Here is a 26716-nt window from a genome sequence, read left to right on the forward strand (position 1 = left end):
GCGGAGGTCCTGCCGGCGAGTCCCAGTGATCCTTGTTTCCATCTCTCCAGTGCTGGTATGACTAACATCACACTGGGCTCTTTACTGAGTAACCCAGGTCCTTGCACTTTATCGTCTAGTCTTGAATTCCTGATCCTCCCGCCTCCACCTCCAGAAGCCAGGCTTACAGGCGCACGCCACCACGGCAGGATTCTTTCAGGTTTTGAGGAACCCAGCCACCGACCGGTCCCGCCTAGATGCCCCTGCCTATTCTTATGCACGCTTCACAGGGCCGGACAGATTGGCCTTCTACTGCGATAGCCATGCTTTCCTCACGTGGGCCGCGATTGGCTGGAGGCAGCCTCTCCACCGCGACTTCCGGGGCGGGCCAGCGGCCGTGGCTTCCGGCGGCAGGCGCCGCGCTTGCGCTGCTCTGGCCGGATGGCGGCTCCGCTGCTCCACACGAGCTTGCTGGGTGATGTGGCGGCTGCGGCCTCTGCCACGCTGGGCACGTCGCGGACTGGGTAAGATCCGAGCGGCCTCCCCCTGCGGGTCCGGGCTGGAACCGCCTGAGAGCGCTCAGGCCGTGCTGAAGACTGTGCAGTCGGGGTGTGCTGAGGACTGAGGTCTGGCCGTGCTGAAGACTGTGCAGTCGGGGTGTGCTGAGGACTGTGCAGTCGGGGTGTGCTGAGGACTGAGGGGTCGGGGTGTGCTGAGGACTGAGGTCGGGGTGTGCTGAGGACTGAGGGATCGGGGTGTGCTGAGGACTGTGCAGTCGGGGTGTGCTGAGGACTGAGGTCTGGCCGTGCTGAAGACTGTGCAGTCGGGGTGTGCTGAGGACTGAGGGATCGGGGTGTGCTGAGGACTGAGGTCGGGGCGTGCTGAGGACTGAGGGATCGGGGTGTGCTGAGGACTGAGGTCGGGGTGTGCTGAGGACTGAGGTCGGGGCGTGCTGAGGACTGAGGTCGGGGTGTGCTGAGGACTGAGGGATCGGGGTGTGCTGAGGACTGAGGGATCGGGGTGTGCTGAGGACTGAGATCGGGGCGTGCTGAGGACTGAGGGATCGGGGTGTGCTGAGGACTGAGGGGTCGGGGTGTGCTGAGGACTGAGGTCGGGGTGTGCTGAGGACTGAGGGATCGGGGTGTGCTGAGGACTGAGAGGTCGGGGCGTGCTGAGGACTGAGGGATCGGGGTGTGCTGAGGACTGAGGGATCGGGGTGTGCTGAGGACTGAGATCGGGCGTGCTGAGGACTGAGATCGGGGTGTGCTGAGGACTGAGATCGGGGTGTGCTGAGGACTGTGCGGTCGGGGTGTGCTGAGGACTGAGAGGTGGGGGCGTGCCCACTCCTCTCAGGAGCCTGGCCTTCCCTTGGGCTGCATTAGTCAGTCTTGTCTGTTCCATTGTCTTCCAGTCACTCTTTGGGACTTCAGGCTTGTCCTCTGGGTCTTTCTTCTTCCCTCTTTGGCCTAGATGTGGATGGCATTCCCTGGGTTTTGGATTTCCGGGTGAATGCTGTCACTGGTAACAAATTGAATTCTAAAGGTTGTTTCTGCAGAAGTGAGCAGCAGACCCAGTTGAACTGTGTCTTATCTAAGCAGTCTTTTTCTTGTCCAACATTTAAAAATCCCTGTAAAACATTTGGGGTTTGACCTTTAGATTTTGTATGATTCTTTGTTTAAGTGAAGCAAAACTTTGTAAAGCACTTAGCATAATATTGACAATTATTTATGAAGTGAGGGCTTACTGTGTTAAGACACTGGGGACAGTAGCTTAACCAGAGACTAACGTTCTCATACTCAGCGGAGCTGGAGGGGGACAGCAATAAATGAATAAGATCATTTCAGGTATCAGTTAGTGCTATGGAGAACTACAACACTCCACAGGTCTGATATTTGAGCTTCAACCTTGTATGTATGTGGGAAGAGTGTTTCTAACAGAGTGAGTAACAAGTGAAGTGGGAACCAGCTTGACAAGTCTGAGGAAGAAAGGACACCGTGCTTTTAACAAGTGCTTGTACCCTGAGATCAGAAAGTTAGGCAAGAACTCTTGGTTAAATGAGATCGTACAGGATTAATGAAGGAATTTGGAGTTTCTTTCATTTCTTTTCCTTCCCTTTCTCTTAAAAAATAGAAAATAAGTTTTGAGTTAAAAATCTCACTATGTAGCCTATGTTGGCTCAGAACTCCTGGATTCTGCCTTGGCCTCCCAAGTGCTGGTTTTTTGAACATGTGCCATTTCTCTATTAGGAGTTTGAGTTTGGATTCTTATTCTAAGTGCCATGAGAAGACAGTTTTTCTGAGTGAAGAATGGATTGGTAGGAGTAAGATTGGAAACAGGGATGCCATTTAATAAACTTTAGCCTCATCACATAAAATGATGTTGGTACAGTAATGTTCACTGTTATTCTCTGTCATGAATTTAATAACTGGTACTCCTGGTTCTTCAGGCTTTCGGATATGCTTGCATTAGACAGTGATTTCTTCAATTCTCCCCCAAGAAAAACTGTTCGGTTTGGTGGAACTGTGACAGAAGTCTTACTGAAATACAAAAAGGTATGAGGAGATACTGTGTGGGGTTGACTTTGGTTAGTCAGAATACAGTAGGTGTTATACTGAAGAATAGATTATCAAGACCCTGGGTTCCTCCTGAGTGCCTCCCTGCTCCCCAAAAAACCACAGACACAGGGAACATAGTAAAATGAACTTGTGTGTGTGTGTGTGTGTGTGTGTGTGTGTGTGTGTGTGTGTGTGTGTGTGTGTGTGTGTGTGTGTTTATTTAGGGTTCTCAGTGGTGGAGATTGATCTGGGACCTTGCTCTCACCAGGAAAACACTTCCCCAGTTGAGCCCCTTTAATAGCCTAAAAATAAATTTTACTCTGGACTTGGTGAGCACTTGGAGGCAGAGGCAGATGGGTATTTATGAATTTGAGGCCCTCCAGGGCTACACAGCCTCTGTCTAAAACAGTGGTTCTCAACCTTCCTATGCTGTGACCCCTTAATACAATTCCTCATGTTGTGCTGACCCCCAACCATAATATTATTTTCATTGCTACTTCATAACTGTAATTTTGCTACTCTTAAGAATAATAATCTGGCCGGGCGGTGGTGGCGCACGCCTTTAATCCCAGCACTCGGGAGGCAGAGCCAGGTGGATCTCTGTGAGTTCGAGGCCAGCCTGGGCTACCAAGTGAGTCCCAGGAAAGGCGCAAAGCTACACAGAGAAACCCTGTCTCGAAAAACCAAAAAAAAAAAAAAAAAAAAAAAAAAATAATAATAATAATCTGTCTGTTTTCTGAGGATCTTAGGCGACCCCTGTGAAAGGTCATTCGGTCCCTGACGGGGCTGTGATCCATAGGTTGAGAGTTGCTGGTCTAAAAAGATGGGGGAATGGAGGGAGGGAAATATTTTTAGATACCATATTGAAATAGAATATTTAGTAATATGCATGATATTGTAAGTTTAAAAGTAATCAAAACGATTTTGCTGAGGTTTTATGTCTTAGAGTGCTGTATATAGTACATTTTGAAAACTTTAACAAGTGCTAAAGTTAAAATTAAAATAGAACAATTTTTGTTTGTTTACTTATTTATTTTTTAAAAATTATTTATTTGTATTTTATGTGCATTGGTGTTTTGCCTGCATGTATGTCAGTGTGAGGGTGTTGGATCCCCTGGAACAGGAGTTACATATACAGTTGTAAACTGCCATGTGGGTACTGGGAACTGAATCCAGGTCCTCTGGAAGAGCAGCCAGTGCTCTTAACTGCTGAACTGTCTCTCCAGCTCCTACTTATTTATTTATTTTTTTGAGACAGTCTTGCTGTGTAGGGCTGGCTGATGTCTAACTCCAGTCTTCTTGCCTCAAGCCTGGAATTACATAATCCCATTAAATAATTTTTTTTATCCCTTTGAGACTGGGTCTTACTGTATAGCTCTGGCTGGCTCAGAACTGCTTTGTACACTAAGCTGGCCTTGAACTCACGGAGATCCACCTGCTTCTGTCTCTGCCTTCTTACTGTGCCTGGCTCCACTAATCCATTTTATCTCTTAAGGAGTTACCTAAGCTTTACTTTAGAAGAGAATAAACTAGAGATCTTTGGTTTTATGTTGGCTAAGTGATTCCTCTAGAACCACTGTTTCATCACTAAAGATAAAACATAAATGATTGTGTCTTATAATTCCCACTTATGCATATGAATAGATGGTATCTTAATTCTTGCTGACATATCATCACAATGTTTTTTTATCTCGTACTTACGGAATTCTCATTAGTGTCTGCTGTAGTATTCAAGTTGTCTGCACCATGGTGTAGCCATTGACTCTTCCCTTGTTCTAGGCTTCTGATTCAGCAAGTTCCTTGTTGCTTTGGTTGTTCTTCTTTGCCGTATTAGGGATTGAACCTAGGATAAGCCCTCCACCACTGAGCTATAGCTGCAGCCCTTGTGTTTTTTACTTTTTATATTTGAGATGGGGTTGCCCAGATGGGTGGCCTTGATCTTGTTTTCTGAATAGTTGGGATTATGGGTATATAAAATGACCAGGACTGCCTTAAATAAGAGTTCTTAGAAGTTGTATAGTCCTTACTTTATTATTGTGAGTGATGTGTAGAAGTTCCATAGGTCCTTTTGCAATTCCATGAGATATCAAGGCATAATAAAAATTCTGTTGATATTTAAAGGAAACCATAGTACTTGTACTTTAATTTCTTCTCTTTGTTAAGGGTGAAACAAATGACTTAGAGTTGTTGAAGAACCAGCTCTCAGACCCTGATATAAAGGTAATTTTAAAAATTCTCTTTATTTTATTTATTACTTTTAATTGTGTATTTTGTACATTTGTGCACACCCGTCCATGCTACAGCAAGTGTGAAGGCCAGGGGACAATTTGTAGGAGTTGGCTCTGTCTTTCTATCATGTGGGTTTCTAGGATTGACCCCAGGTTGTCATATTTGTACCAATGGTCCTGGTCTGTCCTCCGGAACTTGCTTTCTATGATCCCATCTTACTTAACTCAGTGTTCCTCAGCCAGGAGTAGTCTTCCCCCTTAGCAGACATTTAACAAGGGCTGGAAACAGTTTTGGTTGTCAGAAGTAGGAGGAAGGGCTATTCCTGGTATGTAGTGGTTGGATGACTGGGCTTCCCCTGCTCTCTCTCCGTATCTGGTGGCTTATTAAAGGGGTGGGCTAGAGAGACAGCAGCTAGAGAGACAGCAGCTAGAGAGACAGCAGCTAGAGAGACAGCAGTTGTGAGCACTTGGTGTTCTTTCCGGGGACTCAGGTTCTGTCCTCAGCACCCACATGGCAGCTCACAACCATCTGTAACGATTTCAGGGGATATAATACCCTCTTCAGGACTCTGCAGTCTCTCTTGCATGTACATATATACAGGCAAAACATTCATAACCATAAAATAAAAATAAATCTTAAAAAAAGAAAGATCGAGGGCAGAACCAAGAAGACTCAATGAGTTGATATCCAGGCTGCCTTAGGGCAGCCTCCAACCTGAAATACGGACTCTCCACTAGCTGTGAGTGTTCCTCTTCACAGTCCGCACACCCTCATTCCTCCTGTCTTCTTTACATTGAAGTCAGCTTCTTACTGCTCTAATTACTTTGGCAAAAGTTACCAGTGATCATGTTTTTACCCTCAGTAATTTTTTGTTTTGTTCTTCTTTCGAGACAGGGTCTCTCTACATAGCCCTGGTTGTTCTGGAACTTACTATGTAGACCAGGTGGCCTCAAATGAGAGAGATCCTTCTGTCTCTGCATACTGAATGCTGGGATTAAGGGTGTGGCCACCATGCCTGGCTTCCCCAGTAATTTCTCATGCTCATTTCAGTGGCATTTGACAGCCTCATACCAACTCAGCAATTGACACTGTTGGCTACCCACTTAAAATCCGCTTTATTTTCTTTGATCTTTCTGTCATCTCATTACTTATCTATTCACTTTATTGGTAGGTTCTTTGTTTTGTATATTATCTTTTGATTGAGCCTTTTTTTGAGCAGGGTTTCTCTGTGTAATCCTGGCTGTCCTGGAACTTGCTCTGTAGACCTGGCTGGCCTCCAACTCTCAGATCCTCCTGCCTCTGCCCCCTGAGTACTGGGATTAAAGTCGTGTGCCACCACTGCCCAACCTTTTGATATGTTCTTAATTTTGGTATTGAGTAGGTTTTTCAAAGGTTTATTTTGTTTTATGTGTATGAGTATTCTGCCTACATGTATGTGTGTTCAGTCTGTGTGTGCATGCCTGGTGCTGATGGAGATCAGAAGTTGTGAGCAGCCGTGTGGGTGCTGGGTACTGAATCCAGGCTGTTTGGAAGAGCAGTAATTGAGGGCTGCCTCTCTAGCCCTCAATTTAAAAAAAAAAAAAATTTACGTGTGTCTTAGTAACTCCTAAATGCATCTGTTGCTCCTGTTGTTCCTGTGGACCCCAGACTTGCTTCCTAACTACCTATTCATTGTGTCTTCCAGAATTGTTAATGTGCTCTAATATGTCGAGTCAGAACACACTTCTTTGCATCCTTCTTTATGCTAAACTGGTTTATTGCTTACCCGAGTTCTTGAGTTAGGGACTTTGTGGTCTTTCTGAACTTTCTCACCTTCTATATCTCTTCATTCATCCATGTTGGGGGAAAAAAAAGAAAAGAAAAGAAAACTTTCACGTGTGACTTTGTTGGTGTTCTCAAATCTGAATTCTTCTAGTAGCTCTCTATTCTCTACAGCCTGTTGTGCTGTCTTCTTCCTGTGGATGTACTCTGAACAGTGGTGCCTGACTCACCTCTCTCCACAGGACATGCCTAGTCATGTCATTCCCTACTGAAGACCTTCATGCCTGCAGAAGAATAGAGGTTAACTTCAGTACAGCTGGTGACATTATGTTTAATCTTAAGAAACACTTCATTCCCTGAGTTTGCCACCTTCCACCTGTATGTCTTTGGTTGTTTTTTCTTTGTGGCTAGAGGTCTTCCTTAACACTATTTGAACATTGGCTCTGACAACACTGCTTCCATCCCAAGGGTGAGTTCTTGCACTTGTACTTTAGTGCCCTCATCTGTAAAATGGAGATAGTGTAGTACCCACTCTGTAGGGTGGTTCTAAGGAATAAATGAATTCACATATGATAAAGTCTTAGAACACTGTCTGGTACACAGTGAATGGCATATCTGTTTATTGCAACTGCTGTAATAGTCTACAAACTACTCAATCTCAGATCCTGGTCAAGTGTCAGCTGCTTTGAGCTTTCTCTGGTTCTCTAAGCGCATGGTGTTTTCTTCATTGGGTCCTTTTCCCCAGACTTCAGCAGATCGTTCTGATTATATACCCAGCATACATGAACTCTGTGCCCTACCTGACCCTTCTTTGCTCCTCAGAGTTGTCTTTTGGCTTGCTCACTGTATATATGCTGGAGCTATACTGATTTACTTTCAGTTTTCTGAAAATGTGCTTTTTCTCTGTAAGAAATACTTCCCTTTAAGAGCTCCTCAAGTATTCAAGCTTTTCCTAACCTTTACCTTCCTTTTGGATCCAAAGGGCTAGTTTCTTTGTGTTGCACTATATTTTCTGTGAACAGGTCTCACTCTTACTAACCTAGTGCTGAGGCTAGAAGTCGGAGCTTATACCCAGTCCTCAGCAGATCCTTTTTGAATTTTTGACTGTAAAAAATGCATTTAACTGGGTGTGATAGTAGACACCTTTAGTACCAGTACAGGGAGGCAAAGGCAGGTACAAACAAATCTCTGTGAGTTTGGGGCCAGCCTGGTCTACATAGGGAGTTCCTGGACAGCTAGGCCTACATACAAAGACCCAGTCTCAAAACAAACAAACTAACAAAAAATTGCATATTTGTGTGTGCGCGTGTGCGTGCGCGCGCGTGAGCTCATGTGCACACTGGATGTGAGATCCTTTAGAGGTAGAATTAGGGGCAGTTAAGAACCACTTGATGTGGACACTGGGAACGTGGAAGTTGAACTTGTGTTTTCTGCAAGAACAATATGAGCTCTTGACTGCTGAACCATCTCTCCAGCCTCAGCCCCAATTTTTTGTATCATATAATAAATATTTTTGTGATTTTTGTTGTGGGCCTTGTGCATTGCTGACCCAGCACTTGTCCACTGGTCTTCAGTCTTAGATCATCTGCAGATTCTTGGCACAGTAAAAACTATAGCAGTTGTGTCTGCTTGTTCAGGGTGCTGCATAGAGTCTGTTCCTAATCAGGGCTCACCACTAAAGCAGCAGTCCCTGACTGTGTTCTTGTAGTTCTTATTTTTCCAGTGTTGGAGATTGAAAACTAGGATGTAAGCATGCTGGGAAAGGGCTCTACCACAACCCCAGTCTTTGTGTTTTTTTGAGATAATCTTAGCTATGCAGTATAGTCTTGTCTCAAACTTGAGATTCTCCTCCCTCTACTTCTGAATGTTGGCGTTACAGGCAGGTGCTGCTGTGCCTTGCAGCTGATTTCCTTTTTTATTTTTTGTATTATATGAAATATATAGACTATACAAATTTATAGAGACAGAAAGGTTAGATGTTATCTCAAGATGGAGAAGAAAGGACTATAGAGCAATGATTTCCCAAGTACAGAATCTCTGTTTTGTGTGATAGAAAAGTCATACAAATGGACAGTAGTATCAGGACATAATATCATGAATGTAATAAACCAATACAATTAATGTAATTAATGAATATCATAAATACAATTATTGAATGAATACTGCAAATGTAATCAATGAATACCACAAATGTAATTAATATCATGAGTGTAACTAATGAATAACATGAGTGTAATTAAAAAAAAGAAGTCTCTGTGTCATTATTTGGGAGCTGGTGGTTCAAAGAAAGTCTGGCTATAGTCCTGTATTCTCAGAGGCAGCCCAACAGTTTGCTCCCCCAGTAAACTTTTCTCTTTACCCACAGAGTGGTCTGGTTAAGTGGTCTCACTGCATCCCTCACTTATATGATCACTGTAGAGCTGACCAGGAGATCAGGCTTTCATTTTGTTGTTTTATGCTATAGTTGGGATTTTAAACATCCTCTATATGTCCATGTTGAAGGTTTTGTCTCTTTGCTTTTTAATTAAAAAGCTTAAATTCTTAATTTATTTTTGTGTATGGGCACACATGCAGCAGTGTGCATGTGGAAGTCAGGGACCACTTGTGGACTCAGAATGTTGGAGTTACAGGCAGGTGCCGCTGTGCCTTGCAGCTGATTTGCTTTTTTACCAAAAAGCTTAAATTCTTACTTAATTTTTGTGTATGGGCTTACAAGCAGCAGTGTATGCATGGTCTTATGTAAGGACCACTTGTGGACTCAGATTTTAAAAAAATTATTATTATTATATTTGTGTAGGTGTTTTCCCTATGTGTATGTCTGCACAGTGTACATGCCTGGTGCCTAAAGAAGCCAGGGGAAGGCGGGCAGTGATGATGCAGGCCTTTAATCCCAGCACTTGGGAGGTAGAGGCAGGCAGATCTCTTTGAGTTTGAGGCTAGCCTGGTTTAGATAGCCAGGGCTACATAGAGAAACTATATAGATGATGGGAATTGATCCTGTGTTCTCTGGAAGAGCAGCCAGTGCTCTTGACTGCTGAACCAGTTCTCCGGTCTCCTGGTGATCAGACTCAAGTTACCTAGCTTGTGTAGGAAGTGCTGGGCATCAAATCCAGGGTCTCCAACGTGGTAGGAAAGGGCATTGTCACTGTACTACACTTAGCTCTTTCTTTTTTTTTTTTTCCCTTCGGTTTTTCGAGACAGGGTTTCTCTGTGTAGCTTTGCGCCTTTCCTGGGACTCACTTGGTAGCCCAGGCTGGCCTCGAACTCACAGAGATCCGCCTGGCTCTGCCTCCCGAGTGCTGGGATTAAAGGCGTGCGCCACCACCGCCCGGCAGCTCTTTCTTTTAAAATGTATATAAGTCAAGTTGGTCTGGAACTCAGTATATAGCTCAGTATATAGGCCTTGAAGTTGAAGTCTCAGCTTCTCACATGCTGACATTATAGTAGTGCACACCATGGCCAGTCTCTGACCTATCTTAGTGGAGCGTATTTGTTTCCCTGAGTTTAAACATGTTATTGATAGATGACTGGTACAAAGTATGTCCATTATTTTTCTGTAACCTTAGACAGTTTATGATTTTTCTTTGTTTTAAATTAAGGATGACCAGATCATTAACTGGCTGCTGGAATTTCGCTCCTCTGTTATGTACTTGACAAAAGACTTTGAGCAACTTATAAACATCATATTGGTAAGTTGACTTTATTTTCACTGACGAGCAGATAGTTTGTACTTTGAAAACAGTGTGTATATATATATATATGTTTCACTTCTGCACCGTCTTCCTCGCCCGTCTCTAGAGGTTGCCGTGGTTGAAGAGGAGTCAGTCAGTGGTGGAGGAGTACTTGGCTTTTCTTGGGAATCTTGTGTCAGCACAAACTGTCTTCCTTAGACCATGTCTCAGCATGATTGCTTCTCACTTTGTACCTCGTAAGTAGTTATTCTTGGCTTGTAAAAATGAATTTTCTTTTTCCTTTCCCCTAGCTTTCACTTGCTTTCTCTGCCCTTACCTTCCTTATTCTTTTTTCTTTTTCTTTTTTTGGTTTTTAAAGACAGGGATTCTCTGTGTAGTTTTGATGCCTGTCCTGGATCTCGCTCTATAGACCAGGATGGCCTCGAACTCACAGAGATCCACCTGGCTCTGCCTTCCAAGTGCTGGGATTAAAGGCGTGCGCCACCACCGCCCAGCTACCTTCCTTATTCTTTTTTTTTTTTTTTTTTTTTTTTTTTTTCCGTTTTTCGAGACAGGGTTTCTCTGTGTAGCTTTGCGCCTTTCCTGGGACTCACTTGGTAGCCCAGGCTGGCCTCGAACTCACAGAGATCCACCTGGCTCTGCCTCCCGAGTGCTGGGATTAAAGGCGTGCGCCACCACCGCCCGGCCCTACCTTCCTTATTCTAAAGATAGTAGTTTGTTTGGCTCACAGTTGTGATCTAAGGTCATGATGCCACTTCTAGATGGCTGCTACTTTGCTTGCAGGGCCCTGTGATGACACAGGGTGTCATAGGCAGGAAGCATATGGATGTGGATGTGGATGTGACTTTCTTAATTTCATTTTTTTGGTGTGTGTGTTTTTTTCTGCATGTATGTATATGCACCCTGTGTATAGTGCCCAAAGAAGCTGGAAGAGGGTGTCAGATCCATTTGAACTAGAGTTCAAAGGCATTTGTGAGCCATCATGTGGGTGCTGGGAATCAGGTCCTCTGGAAGATAACCATTAAGCCATCTTTCCAGGCCCCCCGCCCGCCCGCAGCCTTTAAAAATTTCTATTCCTTGTTTTTGCCAATGACAGACTAGAATAACAAATTTCCTTTTTCCTCCAAAGCCCGAGTGATCATTAAGGAAGGTGGCGTAGATGTTTCAGATTCTGATGATGAAGATGACAGTAAGTATAAAGAGAGGTGTTAAAGCAGTGGACAGACGTACCTTTGAGAAAGTGTCCTAAAGGGTGTCTCACCACTTACTCTATAAGGAGACAACAATGAATGATAGCCTTTGATAGAATCTTTTTTTTTGTTTTTGTTTTTTGAGACAGGGAGGGTCTCACTATGTAGCCCGGCTGTCTTCAAACTCAGAGAGATCCATCCTTTTCTGCCTTTGAGTGCTGAGATTAAAGGCGTGCATCATCACTCCTAGGTTTATAGACTCTTTTGGACACATTCGTAGTGTGCAATCACCCACCCTAAGTGTGTTACTAAAATAAATAGTATCCCTCCATTGGAGACAGGGCCTTATGTGTCCTTGAACTGGCTTTGAACTTATGTAGCTAAAGAGGACCTTAACTTGAGATCCTCTTGCTCCCACGTCCTGATTGCTGAGGTTATGAGAGTGAACTGTCATGTCTATTATGTAGATTGAACTCAATGCTTTGTAAATGCTAGGTGAGCACTCTACCCGCTGAGCTAAATCCTGGGATCCCCCCCCCCCCCCTTATTTTATTTTGTTTTTTTAGGTAGGGTCACTATAGCCTCTGGCTGGCCTCCAACTCATAGCAAACCTGCTGCTTCAGCCTCTGAAGTGTTATCATATGCATACATTGTCATGCTCAGCTAAAAACTCTAGCTCTTTCTAGAAGAATCTATGTAGGTGTCACATAATTAATCCACTTAATACTCATTGTTGATTGAAGAGACAAACCTTGCAATTCTTTTTTTCCTTGTTTGTTTTTTTGAAACAGGGTTTCTCTGTGTAGCCCTTGCTGTCCTGGAACTCTCTCTGTAGACCAGGCTGGCCTTGAACTCACAGAGATTTGCCTGCCTCTGCCTCCCAAGTGCTGGGATTAAAGGTGTGTGCTACCACTTCCCAGCAAACTTTGCAATTCTTATTTCTCTAATCAGTTACTGAGTTTTGGTTAGAAAGTGTTTTTAGCTTCAGGACATGATTTTGCAGTTTTTAGTTTCAATGTTCATACTTTCAAGTTTTTCCTTGTAGATCTTCCTGCAAATTTTGACACATGTCATAGAGCCTTGCAAATAATAACAAGATATGTCCCATCGTGAGTATTCCTTTTTGTTTAGTTTAACAAGTTGGGGCTTAGTTCTGGTGGGTCACTGTAATGTGTGTACACAGCTCTGAGAGGAAGAGATGACGGGCAGATTACAGAGTGTTTGCTGTGGATGATTGATTGATAAATAAAACACTGCCAGTAGTCAGGCAGGAAGTATAGGCGGGACTAGCAGAGAGGAGAATTGAGAGAACAGGAAGGCAGAGAGGAGGAGACGCCAGCCTGCCGTCCAGGGAGCATCATGTAAAGGGAGCAGGTAAAGCCACAGAACACGTGGCAACATATAGATGAACAGAAATGGACTGAGTGTAAGAGTAAGAGCTAGACAATGGCAGGCCTGAGCTAATGGCCGAGCAATTTAAATAATATAAGCGTCTGTATGTTTATTTTATAAGTGGGCTACGGGACTGCCGGGGCTTGGTGGGACCCAGAGAGAAAAGCTCTAGCTACAAGTGTTAATAGCATTAAAAACTGGGTTATATTGCTGTTTTTCAATTGTATTGATAACACATGTTGAAAATTCTGTTTTTGTTTTCTGTTCATTATGTTTATTATTTTATTAACTTATTTAAAAGTTTAATTTTTGTGTGGGTATGGTGCTGGTCAGAGGACATCTATTGGTAGTTTCCCTTCTGCCACCTTACCGTGTAGCTAGAGCTGAAACCCAGATGCCAGACCTGAGTCATCTCACGCCTGTTTAACTATTTAACTTATATTTAATTTACACACAATGCTTGTACCTCTCTTGTACAGAAACTGGGATTTTGCTTTTATCTTCACCAGTTAAGATATCCAAATACTTGAACTGAGAATTGTATGTACACTGTGCCATGGGGATAAATGTGGTTATCACAAAGCAGGGCAAGCTTGGGGGTTTCTTTGGCAGTATAGAATATTACTTTTGTTAACTAAAAATGGGGAGCTGGGGATGGAGTATTGTATATGTGTAACCTCAATAGTTGGGAAGGTAGAGGCAGGAGAATCAAGTTTTGAAGGTCATCCTACACACGGTTTGATGCCTGGGCTACATGAGACCCGCCTTAATAAAAAAATACCAAGTTGGCCGGGCAGTGGTGGCGCACGCCTTTAATCCCAGCACTCGGGAGGCAGAGCCAGGTGGATCTCTGTGAGTTCGAGGCCAGCCTGGGCTACCAAGTGAGTTCTAGGAAAGGCACAAAGCTACACAGAGAAACCCTGTCTCGAAAAACCAAAAAAAAAAAAAACCAAGTTAATGACATTTGCCTCTTTATAAATAATATACTTACGTACTGATACATGTTCTTAAACCGAAGTCTGTTAATCTTTCATAGAAGAAAAGCCTGTCTTTTGACTTGATGTTACTATCATAGTAAATAAAGTATATTTTTACATAAGTTGTTTTAGATTTTTCTCTGAAACTGCCTTGATTGGGCCTTTAATTGCTTAAATTAGGGTTCTATTTTTGCCTCTTATGTCCTCATTGTTTTTAGGATGCATATGCTAGCTTCTTAGAAAGTCCAGCTAACGTGGATTGGATTTTTTTTTTTTTTAAATAGGACACCGTGGTTTCTAATGCCAATACTGGTAGACAAATTTCCATTTGTGAGAAAATCAGAGAGAACATTGGTAAGAAATTTTTCATGGAAAGATTGTTTTGTGACTTTATTTTAGACGGTGTTATTATTATTATTATTATTATTATTATTATTATTACTATCTTAAAAATACCTTTCTAGATTTTTAAACTCAAGACTTTGTTTTACAGAGGTTATGGTATAGGCCTGTGATCCTGAGTGATCTTGATACTTGGGAGGTTAAGCAAGAGGACTTCGTTAAGTTTGGGGTGAGCCTGAGCTACAGTGTAAGACCCTGTCTGAAAAAAAAAAATCAAAAGAGAGAGAGAAGGCTAAACATTTCTTGTATTCTTTTTTTTTCGTTATTATATTTTCTGAAACAGGGTCCTAATCTGTGGTTCAGGTTAGCCTCAAGGCCTTGTAAGTGCTGGGATTATAGGTGTGAGCTATTACTCCTAGTGTCTAATTCTTTTCTTAGCTAGTAACTCCTTGAAATTCTCAGTACCATTTTATTACTGTGTGTAGGTTGGTCATGGTCAGAATCCATTTCAGAACTATCTTTTGTGTTGAATGCTTACGCACATAAGAATTACCAGAAGTAACTCAGTGGCAGAGTGCTTGCTTAGCAAGCACCAAGTCCTGGTTTGATTCCCATCACTACAAATGAATAAATTAAAACAAAAAAGAAAGTTACCAGAGGGTAATAGTGTATTACTAAGTAGGAAACGTTTACTGGAGGTGATTAGATTACACTTACCATACGTAGACTTGAACAGTGCAGTTTCTGAACTGATAGTCCCTTTTCTATTCATGTATTTAAAGTAAAGTTACATAATTGATATTTTGTTTATGTCCTGATATACTGTGCTGAATTGTTCATCTTTTTATGTCTCATGCTTTAGGAATGTTATGTTCATAATTTACTAAGGATAAGTGTGTATTTTCCAACTTTGAGGCGTGAAATCCTGGAACTTGTTATTGAAAAATTACTCAAGTTAGACGTAAGTATCCGATCACCTCTATTTTTTCTCTGTTTCCATTTATGGAATTTTATGACTACATATTTTGTATGTGTGAAACAATATTGTGGTAGTTTGAATGTAATTGGTCCCCATAATCCCATAATTTCATAGGGAGTGGCACTATTAGGAGGCATGGCTTTGTTAGAGTGGGTGTGGTGTTATTGGCTATTTTTTAAAACTCTTTTGTCTCTTTTGAGGTCCCACCATCCAGCTCCCAAATAAATCACACATGGAGGCTTAGTCTTAATTATGAATGCACAGCCTTAGCTTGGCTTAGGTTCTAGCCAGCTTTCCTTAACTTAAATTATCCCATCTACCTTTTGCCTCTGGGCTTTCCCTGCTCTTTTACTTCTGTAAATCTTACTCTTACTCCATGGCTTGCTGTGTAGCCGGGTGGCTGGCCCTGATGTCCTCCCCCTTCTCTGGCTGCTGCTTGTTTTTCCCCCCACTCCTTCATCTCTTCTTTCTCCTCCCAGATTTCTCCTTCTATATAGTCGGCCTGCGAGCCTTGTCTTTCTCTCCTGCCTTGCTATTGGCCATTCAGTTCTTTATTAGACCAATCAGGTGTTTTAGAGAGGCAAAGTATCACAGGTTCCCAGAGTTAAACAAGTGCAACACAAACAAAAGTAACACACCTTAAAATAATATTCTACAACAGTGTGGCCTTGTTGGAAGTGTGAGGGCAGGCTTTGAGGTTTCGTATACTCAGGATACTGCCCAGTGTGTCAGTTGATTTCCTGTTACCTGCAAGATGTAGCATTCTCAGCGCCAAGCACTACCTCTGCCTGCATGCTGCCGTGTTCCCCACCATGATGATAATTGACTTAACCTCTGATTAAATGTTTTCTTTATAAGAGTTACCATGGTCAGAGCCGGGAGGTGGTGACAAGTTTGAGGCCAGCCTGGGCTACCGTGTGAGTTCTAGGAAAGGCTCCAAAGCTACACAGAGAAACCCTGTCTCAAAAAAAACCAAAAACAAACAAACAAAAAACCAACCAACCAACAACAACCAAAAGAGTTGCCATGGTCATGGTGTCTCCTCACAGCAATAGAAACCCAAACTAAGACAAATAGCAACAGTGAAAACAATCCAGTTATTTGCTTCATTCTCGTTATACTTCTTGAACTTCACCTATTTTCTGGCAATTGTTAACAGTTCAATCTTAGGTTGGGGCAGGCATATATAGTCATACAAAGGCACAGGTGCTTTGTAGGAAGTGCTGTGATCTAGACTGCCTTTTGGGACTGTGCGGTATGGGTGTGAGGAAGGCCCAGATTGAATGTCAAAATGAGGTTCTGAATCCATATATGTTTGAAAATTCTTACTTAGGCATAATGATAGACAGGTCAAGCTTTGTTTTGTTTAAAGAAACAGAGGAAGTAGGCTGTAGATACATGTTCCAGTTTGGACAGGTTTAGTTGCAGGTAAGGGCTAGTTGGAGAGTACTCACTAGTTTGTAGCAAGGAACTAACGACAGGCTTGTGGAACAATGCAGCCAGGGTGGGAGCAGGAGTGGTCAGAAGAGAGAGGAAACTTAGTCTGTGGGTATTGGGAGGATCTGGAAGAAGAAAGAGTCTGGTCAGTACCAACAAGGATGAACAAAGCCAAAGTCCATGGACTTGGTCTGTGCAGATAGCTCATCAAGTGAAGTGCCCATGTGAACTTAAAGTAGGTGTGCTGGCCTGCCTAGTTGCTTAGAAAGCAGATAGGATCTCCAAGCCAGCTGGTTAGCTAGACTAGCCTTAGCTTCGATGCCTAGGTTCTGAGAGACCTGCCTTGGTGAATAACGTTGAAAGCAATTGAGGAAGTCTCCTGATAACAATGTTGGGCTTGCCCCCACAAACATGCCTACAAATCAAATGTAAGGTCGCATACATGCAAATGTGTGTGTGTGTGTGTGTGTGTGTGTGTGTGTGTGTGTGTGTGCACGCGCGCACACGCACCTGGTGCCTGTGAACATCAGAAGAGGCATCAGTGCTCCTGTTACTCGTGAGCAATCATGTGCCTGCTTGGAATCAAACTCAGGTCCTCTGCAAAAGCAGCCAGTGTTCTTAACTGCCAAGTCATCTTCTCCAGCCCTTGCACATGAAATTGTAAAAAGTCCTTAGATTTGTAATGGTTTTGGTGTTTTCTGAGATGGTTTGCCAGTAAATACTGCAGTTCAGAGAGAGTAGAGGGTTAGGAGGAGGTTAGGAAGTATGCAGTATGGGCATGACTCAGAGTCGGGGTGAGTAGGGCTGCGACCTGAGGAGATAGAACTCATTTTCTTTTTTGGCGGGAGTGGGGGGTGGGGGGGGGGTAGGGGGTGGGGTTGGTGGTTTAAAGATTTATTTATTATTATGTATAGTGTTCTGCCTGCATGCATGCCTACAGGCCAGAAGAGGGCGCCAGATCTCATTACAGATGGTTGAGAGCCACCATGTGGTTGCTGGCAATTGAACTCAGGACCTCTGGAAGAACAGGCAGTGCTCTTAACCTCTGAGCCCTCTCTCCAGCCCTCATTTTCTTTTAATATTGTTGTTATTTGAGACATGGTCTTTCTGTGTAGTCGTGGTTGTCCTGGAGTTTGATATGTAGACCAGGCCTTAAACTGACAGAGATTCCCCCAGCCTCTGCCTCCTGAGTGTCAGGATTAAAGACAGCATGCCTGGCAAGACATGAAGAACTCTTGGAGAAAAACATTTTAATTTTTTTTATTTTTATTTTACTTAGTTTTTGGTCCCCTGCCCCCATGCTCCCTTTTTTGAACATTATTTTTTGTGTCTTGTGTAATGGCATGTGTGTGGAGATTCTCTCCTTCCACCATGTCTGTTCTGGGGATTGAGTGGCTTGGTGGCAGTTCCCTTTACCATCTTTTTTTTTTTTTTTTTTTTTTTTTTTTTTTGGTTTTTCGAGACAGGGTTTCTCTGTGTAGCTTTGCGCCTCTCCTGGAACTCACTTGGTAGCCCAGGCTGGCCTCGAACTCACAGAGATCCGCCTGGCTCTGCCTCCCGAGTGCTGGGATTAAAGGCGTGCGCCACCACCGCCCGGCCTCCCTTTACCATCTTACTGGCTGTGATTTATTTATTTTTGAAATGATTTTATGTGTATGAGTGTTTTTGTTCGATTGTATATCTGTGCACCTCATGTATGCCTGGTGTCTGTGGAGGCCAGAAAAGGGTTTTGGATTCCCTGAAACTAGAGTTAAGGATGGGTGTGAGCTGCCGTGTGGGTACTGGGAATTGTTCTCTGCTAGAACAAGTGCTCTTAGCTGCCTGTACGCCTTTATTCCCAGTGCTTGGGAGGCAGAGGCAGGTAGATTCCTGAGTTGGAGGCTAGCCTGGTCTACAGAGTGAGTTCCAGGCCAGCCAGGGCTACACAGAGAAACCCTGTCTTGAAAACAACCAAATAAGTAAGTATATAAATAAATAAATAAATGAATGAATGAATGAATGAATGAATGAATGAGAGAGAACAAGTGCTCTTAATAACTGAGCCATCTCTCTATTATCTCATGAGACAGGGTCTCACAGTGTAGCCCGGGTCGGTCTTGACTTCAAGGTAGCCCTTCCTGCCTGCCCCGTCCTGCAATGCCCAGCTTTTCTTTTTCTTTCTTGTTCTTGAAGGGGATTTCTGTAGCTCCAGGTGGCCTTGAACTTTAGATCCTCTTGTCTCAATCTCCTGAGTGCTGGGACTACTGTTAGGTGCTACCATATGGGTTGACAAAAACACCATAGGGAATAGGGAGATGGAAAGAGGTAGATTTAGGAAGAGCTGGAAGTTGTGTATACTGTTAATTGTTTTCTTGGTGTTACGTTTCTGCCTGGCTTTGCTGTGAAGTTTCATAAATTATGTCTGTGAAGCTTCTTAAATTATGTCTGTGAAGCTCATATATTGGCAGTGAGAAAAGTCATGATTTGAATAATGTGACCACATATCTATGACCTGTATGTGTCTTGGTCTTTGAAAGAGGTGGAAAGAATGTCATTTCTTTGAGGCTGATGAGTGTCACATCTCACCTCTGTTAGGTACACTGGTGAAGGGCTTGCCTTACCATGTTTCAGCTTCTTTATGTGGTAGTTTGTACCACCATTATGTTGCAGTGCTTTATAAGATGCTGATGGAGCCCTTTAAAATATGTAAAGTAAGCTGGGTGTCGTAGTGCAAACCTTTAATGCCAGCACTCAGGAGGCAGAGGCATCTCTGTGAGTTTGAGGCCAGCCTGGTCTACACAGTGAGTCCCAGGACAGTCTGGGCTATGTAAAGAGACCCTGTTTCAAAAAGCAAACAACATAGTATGTAGCAGGCTTTCTTTTCTTTTCTTTTCTTTCTTTCTTTCTTTCTTTCTTTCTTTCTTTCTTTCTTTCTTTCTTTCTTTCTTTCTTTCTTTCTTTCTTTCTTTCTTTCTCTCTCTCTCTCTCCCCAGAGGATATAGTGTTTTATTTAGCTTTAAACAAAAAACAAAACAAAACAACCCAGCCAGTTGCTGGTGGTGGCACACTTTTTTTTTTTTTGAACATAAAAACAGGTTATAATTCAAAAGTCCAGGGTTATTTTAAACAATAAAGTATTTTCTCTGTAGAAAATAGTAAAAATGATAACATTTTCCAATGAACCCTTTTAAGCCAAATAATAGCTGAATTATACGTATAAATATCGATTAGATTCTGGGATATAGAAAAAACCTATCTTCATCTGTTCAGAGAGCTATGTTTTATTTAAGTTGTGTAAGTGAGATTCCTATTCATCTTCCCCTTCACTGTTTGATTTATGGCAGACATTTTTCTATAGGCTAACCCATAATCTAAAAAGATTTTAGCCTCCCCTCCTGAAAGTACAGCCTTTCATCAGCTTGATACGGTACAAATTCTTATCCTAATAGTGAAATGTTTCACTAAAGCATGCCTAGTGATTGGGCAAAACCAAAACTTATTATAAGCCACAGTCATCCTAGGGTCCTCCCTGCTAGGTAGGGATCTGTGTCTGATTGTCCTTTGCTTTATATCTAGTATCCACTTATGAGAGAGTACATACCATGTTTGTTCTTCTGAGTCTGGGTTACCTCACTCAGGATGATATTTTCTGGTTCCATCCTTTTGCCTGCAAATTTCATGATGCCATTGTTTTTCTCTGCTGAGTAGTACTCCATTGTGTATGTACCACATTTTCTTAATCCATTCTTCGGTTGATGGGCATCTAGGTTGTTTCCAGGTTCTGGCTGTTACCAATAGTGCTGCTATGAACATAGTTGAGCATGTATCTTTGTGGTAGGATTGAGCATTCCTTGGGTATATGCCCAAGAGTGGTATGGCTGGGTCTTGAGGTAGATCAATTCCCAATTTTCTGAGAAACCACCATACTGATTTCCACAGTGGCTGTACCAGTTTGCACTCCCATCAACAGTGGAGGAGTGTTCCCCTTGCTCCGCATCCTCTCCAGCATTGACTGTCATTAGAGTTTTTGATCTCAGCCATTTGTAGCAGGCTTTCTTTTGGGCCACCAGTCAGCTCCCAAATGATGACATATGGAGACTTCTTATTAGTTATGAACGCTCGACCTTAGCTCCACTTTTAATCTGTTTCTCTTCATCTGCGCTCTCTGTCTCCCTCCTTTCTGTATATCTTACTGTCTCTATGTCTGGCTGGCGTGTCCCTCCCTTTCTCCCTCGTTCTCTCCTCCCGTCTTCCCTTTTGTGTAGATTTCTCCTCCTTCCTACTCTCTTCCTGCCATCCCTGCCTATCGCTCTCCTGCCTAGCTATTTCCTGTTCAGCTTTTTGTTTTGTTTTGTTTTTCGAGACAGGGTTTCTCTGTGTAGTTTTGGTGCCTGTCCTGGATCTCACTCTGTAGACCAGGCTGGCCTTGAACTCACAGAGATCCGCCTGGCTTTGCCTCCTGAGTGCTGGGATTAAAGGCGTGCACCAATCAGGTGCCTTAGGCAGGCAAAGTGAAACAAATGCAACACATCTTTACATAATTAAACAAGTGCAGCACAAACAAATGTAACACACCTTTACACAGTTAAAGTAATATTCTGCAGCATAAACACATGTAACACATCTAGTAGATTAATTTTCAGCTACAAATAGCTGCATTTTTAACTGCTTTCATTTATTTTTTTGTGATATAGGTGAGTGTATCCCGGCAGGATATTGAAGATGCTGAAGAGGCAGCAGCTCAGTCTTGTGGTGGGACAGATACCACAGAAGGATTGTTTAATATGGTCAGCACCTCTTTTGTTTTGATGTTGATGGTTAAACTTCTTTATTTTTGTCTTGTATTTTGATTCTTGTCTTTTGATTAGCATTCCTATTAACAGAAGCATACATTGGAAGTTCGTCACTTCAGAGTGTGTAAAGAAAGACACAGCTCATGGCTTAGAGTCGTTAATAGGCTTCAAGCCTTTTTTGAGGCTTTCTGTTAGAACAGAACAGTGGAGGGTGTGGAAGGATAGCTGTGCTGCCAGAGTGCAGCTTTCCTTGTACATATAAGGACCTAAGTTTGACCCTAGAACCCAGAGAAAATGTTGGGTGTGCTGATGTGTACTCAGAGTCCCAGCACTAGTGAGGCACAGGCAGGAGGATCCCTGGCATGATATTGGGACAGTCTAGGGTAATTGGTAGATTACCAGGTTAATGAGAGATCCCGTCTTGGAGGTGGACAGCATTCCCGAGGAAGAATAAACCAAGCAACTTGTGACCTCCACATGCGTGTGCCCATGTGTGTCCCCTCACATACTCATGGTAATATATAAATATATAAATGAAGTAGTTTAACAAACTTGAGAATACTCCTTAAATAAGCATGCTGTGGGATTATAGGTGTGATACCTCTCCCAGTGCTGACGTGTTATTTACTGTCTGTGAATGGTTTATGTCCAAGACTTTAAGTTTGGTTTTGGGGAATTTTGTTTCACTTTTATTCCTAAAATTTTTTTCATTATTTCTATAAGTCACAAGCATCTGTGAGGAAACAGCAAGCAGAAGGTGTCCCAGTTGAGTTTAAGTGTTTTGCTAGTTAAATACCTTAAAGTTGTCACTGTCTAATTGGGATCTGTGGAGTGGAGCTCACCTGCCCAGAGTTTGAGCTGAATCTTGAGGCCAGGCATCAGAGAACAAGGAAGTTGGGGTGAAGCTAAGTGAGAGCCTGTTTTCTGGGATGGGGCAGGAAGTAGCACACATGTGTGCCTTGAGTATGTGGCCAGAGGACAGCTCTCTGGAGTCTGTTCTCTTCCACCATGTAGATTCTGGGGATCAGCTTCCGGTCACTAGGGTTGGCAGCAAGTGCCTTTACTCGCTGAGAATCCCGCTGGCTCTCTGCCTTTTTTGACTCCTTGGCATTGATTCTGAGGTTGTGATTAGAGAAGCTGTGAGGTGACTCAGCCCCAGCAACGCAGCTGCAGAAGTCACCGAGATCGGGGATGGGAATGTGCTGCTGGTGTTTGGATCTTGAGAGTCAGGCTGAGGTACAACTTAGTGCTAGCACACATGCCAAGTATGCATGAGGGTCCAGTCCAGTACTCTCCCTCTCCCACTCACCCCATCCCTAAACCCCCAAAAAATAAAGAAAAGGAAAAAGGAGAGTCAGACTGATGTTGGTGGCTTTGAACTGTGTCTCTAAATGAGTCTGGGACAGTGTCTGCATTTACTCTTTTCTTTTAGAAGAAATAGTAGCCTATGCCAGTTTCCCCAAACAGGAAAGACTTCGATAATGTCAGTTTGTACTTCCTCAGGATGAAGATGAGGACACTGAACCTGGAAAGAAAGCTGACCTAGATCAGCCTAGTCAGATGGCTCATCCTATCGCCGAGCGCCTGGACATCCTGCTGTCCTTGCTTCTGTCCTACATTGAGGATGCCTGCCATGTGGATGGTAATAACCAGAGTAACCTAGATAGTCTGTCGATATCTTGCAAATGAGATAAGAAAAGGTCAGGTGGAGGAACTTCTGTGGCAGTGTCACATAGTTAGAAATGAGGGTGGGTTTTAATCTCCAGTATTTAACTTCGAAGACCATGGTGTTTTCATTGTTGTGTAATAAAGGGTAATGGATGGAGTTTGGCCAACTTTAGAAGAGATTACTTGTGTTTGAGATGCTCAAGAAATTTAACAATGGTGTGCTGACCATCTCAGGGTGCCGCCTATACTCTGTAGTTCCTTGAGAGGTGCCTGTTAGATGTCTGCATTATGCTCAGTGTTGGGACATCAACTTCACTGAGTGAACCAATCCTCAGCAAACAGCCCAGAGACTGCATGTCCATGCGCCTTGCTCTGGTTTAAGAATGAGTTTATTAGCTGAGCATAGTGGCTCATGCCTTTAATCCCAGCACTCAGGTAGATCTCTGAGTTAGAGACCAGTCTGGTCTATAGAGCAAGTCTCAGGATAGCCATAAAGACAAGGAGAAGCTCTGTCTTGAAACAAACAAATGAAATTTAAAAAAAAAAAAAAAAAAAAGAATGAGTTTTATTCAGCATTGATTTGGAAACCTGACATAGTGGTCCATGTCTGTAAGCCCAGAACCTGGGAGATAGAGGCAGGAAGAACACCAGCTCAAGGTCAGCCTTTTCTCCATAGTGAATTGCAGTCTAGCTTGGGCTCCATGAGACCCTGTCTTGAAAAACAAAAAGGCCAGGCGGTGGTGGCACACGCCTTTAATCCCAGCACTCGGAAGGCAGAGGCAGGCGGATCTCTGTGAGTTCCAGGCCAGCCTGGTCTCCAAAGTGAGTTCCAGGAAAGGCACAAAGCTACACAGAGAAACCCTGTCTGGAAAAAAACCAAAAAAAAAGAAAAACAAAAAGGAAAGATCATTTTTGTAGCTTTGCAGCAAGCAGTTTGTGTCATGGGGCTTGCTTCCTCATCACTGGGATTACACTGGATAAAGTCAAGTCAGGAGCCATTGAGATGACTCAAAATGGAGTCCTGCCTGCTGCCTGCTGCAAAAGCCCAGCCTAAGTGACCCTAGGACCCTTGTCTGGAGGTGTACACACACAGAAAGCAGTCAGTCATTTAAATACTGTCATAGCATATACTTAATGGATAATTCTGGGGTTTTACTTTTGTTTGGGTTTGCTTTGCTGCCTCCCACCTCCTTTTGTGCTGGAACCTCATGAATCTTCAGCCCTGACTCAAATGCTGATTCTTTATAGTATTGTGTTCCTTTAAAATATGTATTTATAAAATAAAAGTTCAAATTTTTTCTGTAGGTAAGATTGATAACAATAAAACAAAGGATTTATACCGTGATCTGATATCCATCTTTGACAAACTCCTGTTGCCCACACATGCCTCCTGCCATGTACAGTTCTTCATGTTTTTCCTTTGCAGCTTTAAATTGGTAAGTAAATGCCATTGCCGTGCTGATTGATTGAATGAGTGAATGATTGGTAACTGATTGATTTATAGGGTCTTACCTAACCCTGGCTAGCCTGGAGCTAAGAGATCTGAGTGCCTTTACCTCCTGAGTACTGGGATTAGAGACATGTGCCACCAAGCCCAGTTAAAAATTTACTATTTTTCAAGATTATGAGTGCCTGTGCGTGTCTGTGTGTGGGTGCACGTGGGTACTGGTACCCATAGCGTTTAGAAGAGGTCCTCAGGCTGGGCAGTGGTGACTCATGCTTATGTGGATCTCTGAGTTGAAGGCCAGTGTGGTCTACAGAGTGAGTTCTAGGACTGCCAGGGCTACACAGAGAAACCCTGCCTCGAGAAAAATAAAGTGGGGGAAGAGGGGTCTGAGATTCTTTGTGGAATAATATGAGCTCCTAATTCCCAGCCCATCTCTTTGGCCTGCATTTCATTACTTTATTCCACAATTTTTCTCTTAAAAACTGGGAAAACAGCATGAAGTAACTACTGCACCTGAGGTGGGTGCTAGGAATCAAGCTCATGACCTTTAAAAGAGCAGCAAGCTCTCTTAGCTGCTGAACCATTTCTCCAGCCCTTATTGAGAGAGAGAGAGAGAGAGAGAGAGAGAGAGAGAGAGAGAGAGAGAGAGAGAGAGAGAACACGTACTTGGACTTGCAGCAGTGTTCACAGAGGTTAGAGGACAGCCTGTGGGAGTTTGTTCTTTTCTGCTCTTGGATCCCAGTGATTGAGCATAGGTCAATGAGACATCTTGTGGTTCCTTAAGTAGACTTCTTAATCTAGAGTTTTTAAACTGCAGATTTGGGCTTTCTTCCTTTGAAAAAATAAAATAAAGCTGCAAGAGGTTCTCCAGCCCCCTTTGGGGCAACTATTTTATAGCAGTCTACAACAACCCAGAGAAAAATGGCAAGAAAGCTAAACTCAGTGTTAACAAGACCTGAGTATCCTTGGCTTTAGGAGCAGTTGTTAGAGAGCTGGGGGGGGCACCTCTTGCTAGGAAGCCTGTTGGCCGTTCTTCCTCTAGTAATCTTGCATCTGTGCATGGCTGAGATTTGGGCATTGGAACAAGTAGGATACTTTATACTCACAGCAAGAACTCCTGGGGAGTTCCAGGGAAGTGTGGATGAGCTCCGGCTTTCCGATTTGGTTCGGCGTCCAAATCACTCAAGAGCCTTTTCTTTTTTGAGATACACTGCTTATCTCACTACATATCTAACTAGCCTAGAACTTGCTGTGTAGGCTAACTGGTCTTGAACTAACAGATCCTTCTGCATCCACCTCAAAGAGCATTTATAATGTGCAGTTTACAAAGCTCTGCCTCTAACCTACATTCTGCATATTCAGTGTATGTGTGTTATTTTTTTTTTAAATTGTTTTGTGTTATGGGTATTTTGCCTGCATGTCTTTCTGTTTGCCACTTGCATGTCTGGTGCCCCCAGAGACCAGAAGAGGGCGTTGGATCCCTTGGGACTGGAGTTACAGATGATTGTGAGGAGTTACAGATGTGGCCATGTGGGTGCTGGGAATCTTGTAGGTCCTCTGCAAGGGCAGCAAGTGATCTTAGCTGCTGATCAATCTTAGCCCTGCTTTAATTTTTAAAATTGCATTTGACTTATTTATTTAGGTGTGTGCCTGTCTGTTTCTGGGTTTTGGTGTTGGTGTGTGTGTATGTACATGAGCATGCATGTGCCTTGCCACCACACACCTGTAGATGTAAGAGGACAGTTTTTGTGAGCGTGTTCTCTCTTTCCATTGTATGAGTCCCAACAATCAGACTCAGGTCATCAGGCTTGGTGGCAGGTACCTGTTCCTGCTGAGGCATCTACTAGCTTCTGTGTCTTTTGAGAGGAAATCTCAGTATGTTGCCAGGCTTGGCATCAATTTTCTGGGCTCAAGTCATTCTCTTGCCACAGCCTACCCACTAGCAGGGACTACAGATGTACACCACTGTGCCTATCACTTAGCATTGGTTTTGATGACTAGCTAGCTATATTTGGAGTCCATTGGGTCATTTCCCACCCAGGATGCATTTAGGGTTTTGTTTTTGTTTTTGTTTTGTTTGTTTGTTTTCCATGACAGGGTTTCTCTTTATAACATCCCTGGCTGTCCTGGAACTAACTCACTTTGTAGACCAGGCTGGCCTCGAACTCACAGACTCTGCCTCCCAAGTTCTGGGATTAAAGGTGATGCCACCACTGCCTGGCTGGGATGCATTTAGAAGTTTTGCTGTTTTTTTTTTGTTTTGTTTTTTCAATTGAAAATAAAATTTTTTATACAA

The 26716-nt window shown here is 43.2% G+C and overlaps 1 protein-coding gene across 1 annotated transcript in view; it reads left to right on the forward strand.

Annotated features, from left to right (window-relative positions):
- Window positions 1–370: 370 nt before the first annotated feature.
- Window positions 371–26716, forward strand: part of Rrn3 (RRN3 homolog, RNA polymerase I transcription factor) — a 43719-nt gene continuing 17373 nt past the window's right edge. Inside the window, 12 exon segments of the mRNA XM_052759576.1 lie at window positions 371–503; window positions 2426–2531; window positions 4698–4754; window positions 10124–10213; window positions 10323–10452; window positions 11346–11405; window positions 12452–12515; window positions 14060–14129; window positions 14980–15078; window positions 21207–21299; window positions 22809–22947; window positions 24279–24409. Coding sequence (XP_052615536.1) covers window positions 421–503; window positions 2426–2531; window positions 4698–4754; window positions 10124–10213; window positions 10323–10452; window positions 11346–11405; window positions 12452–12515; window positions 14060–14129; window positions 14980–15078; window positions 21207–21299; window positions 22809–22947; window positions 24279–24409 — 1122 coding nt within the window. The 5' untranslated portion in view covers window positions 371–420.

The sequence above is a fragment of the Peromyscus californicus genome, unplaced genomic scaffold (assembly GCF_007827085.1).
Source record: "Peromyscus californicus insignis strain IS unplaced genomic scaffold, ASM782708v3 Scaffold_3__1_contigs__length_106647218, whole genome shotgun sequence".
Taxonomy (NCBI): domain Eukaryota; kingdom Metazoa; phylum Chordata; class Mammalia; order Rodentia; family Cricetidae; genus Peromyscus; species Peromyscus californicus.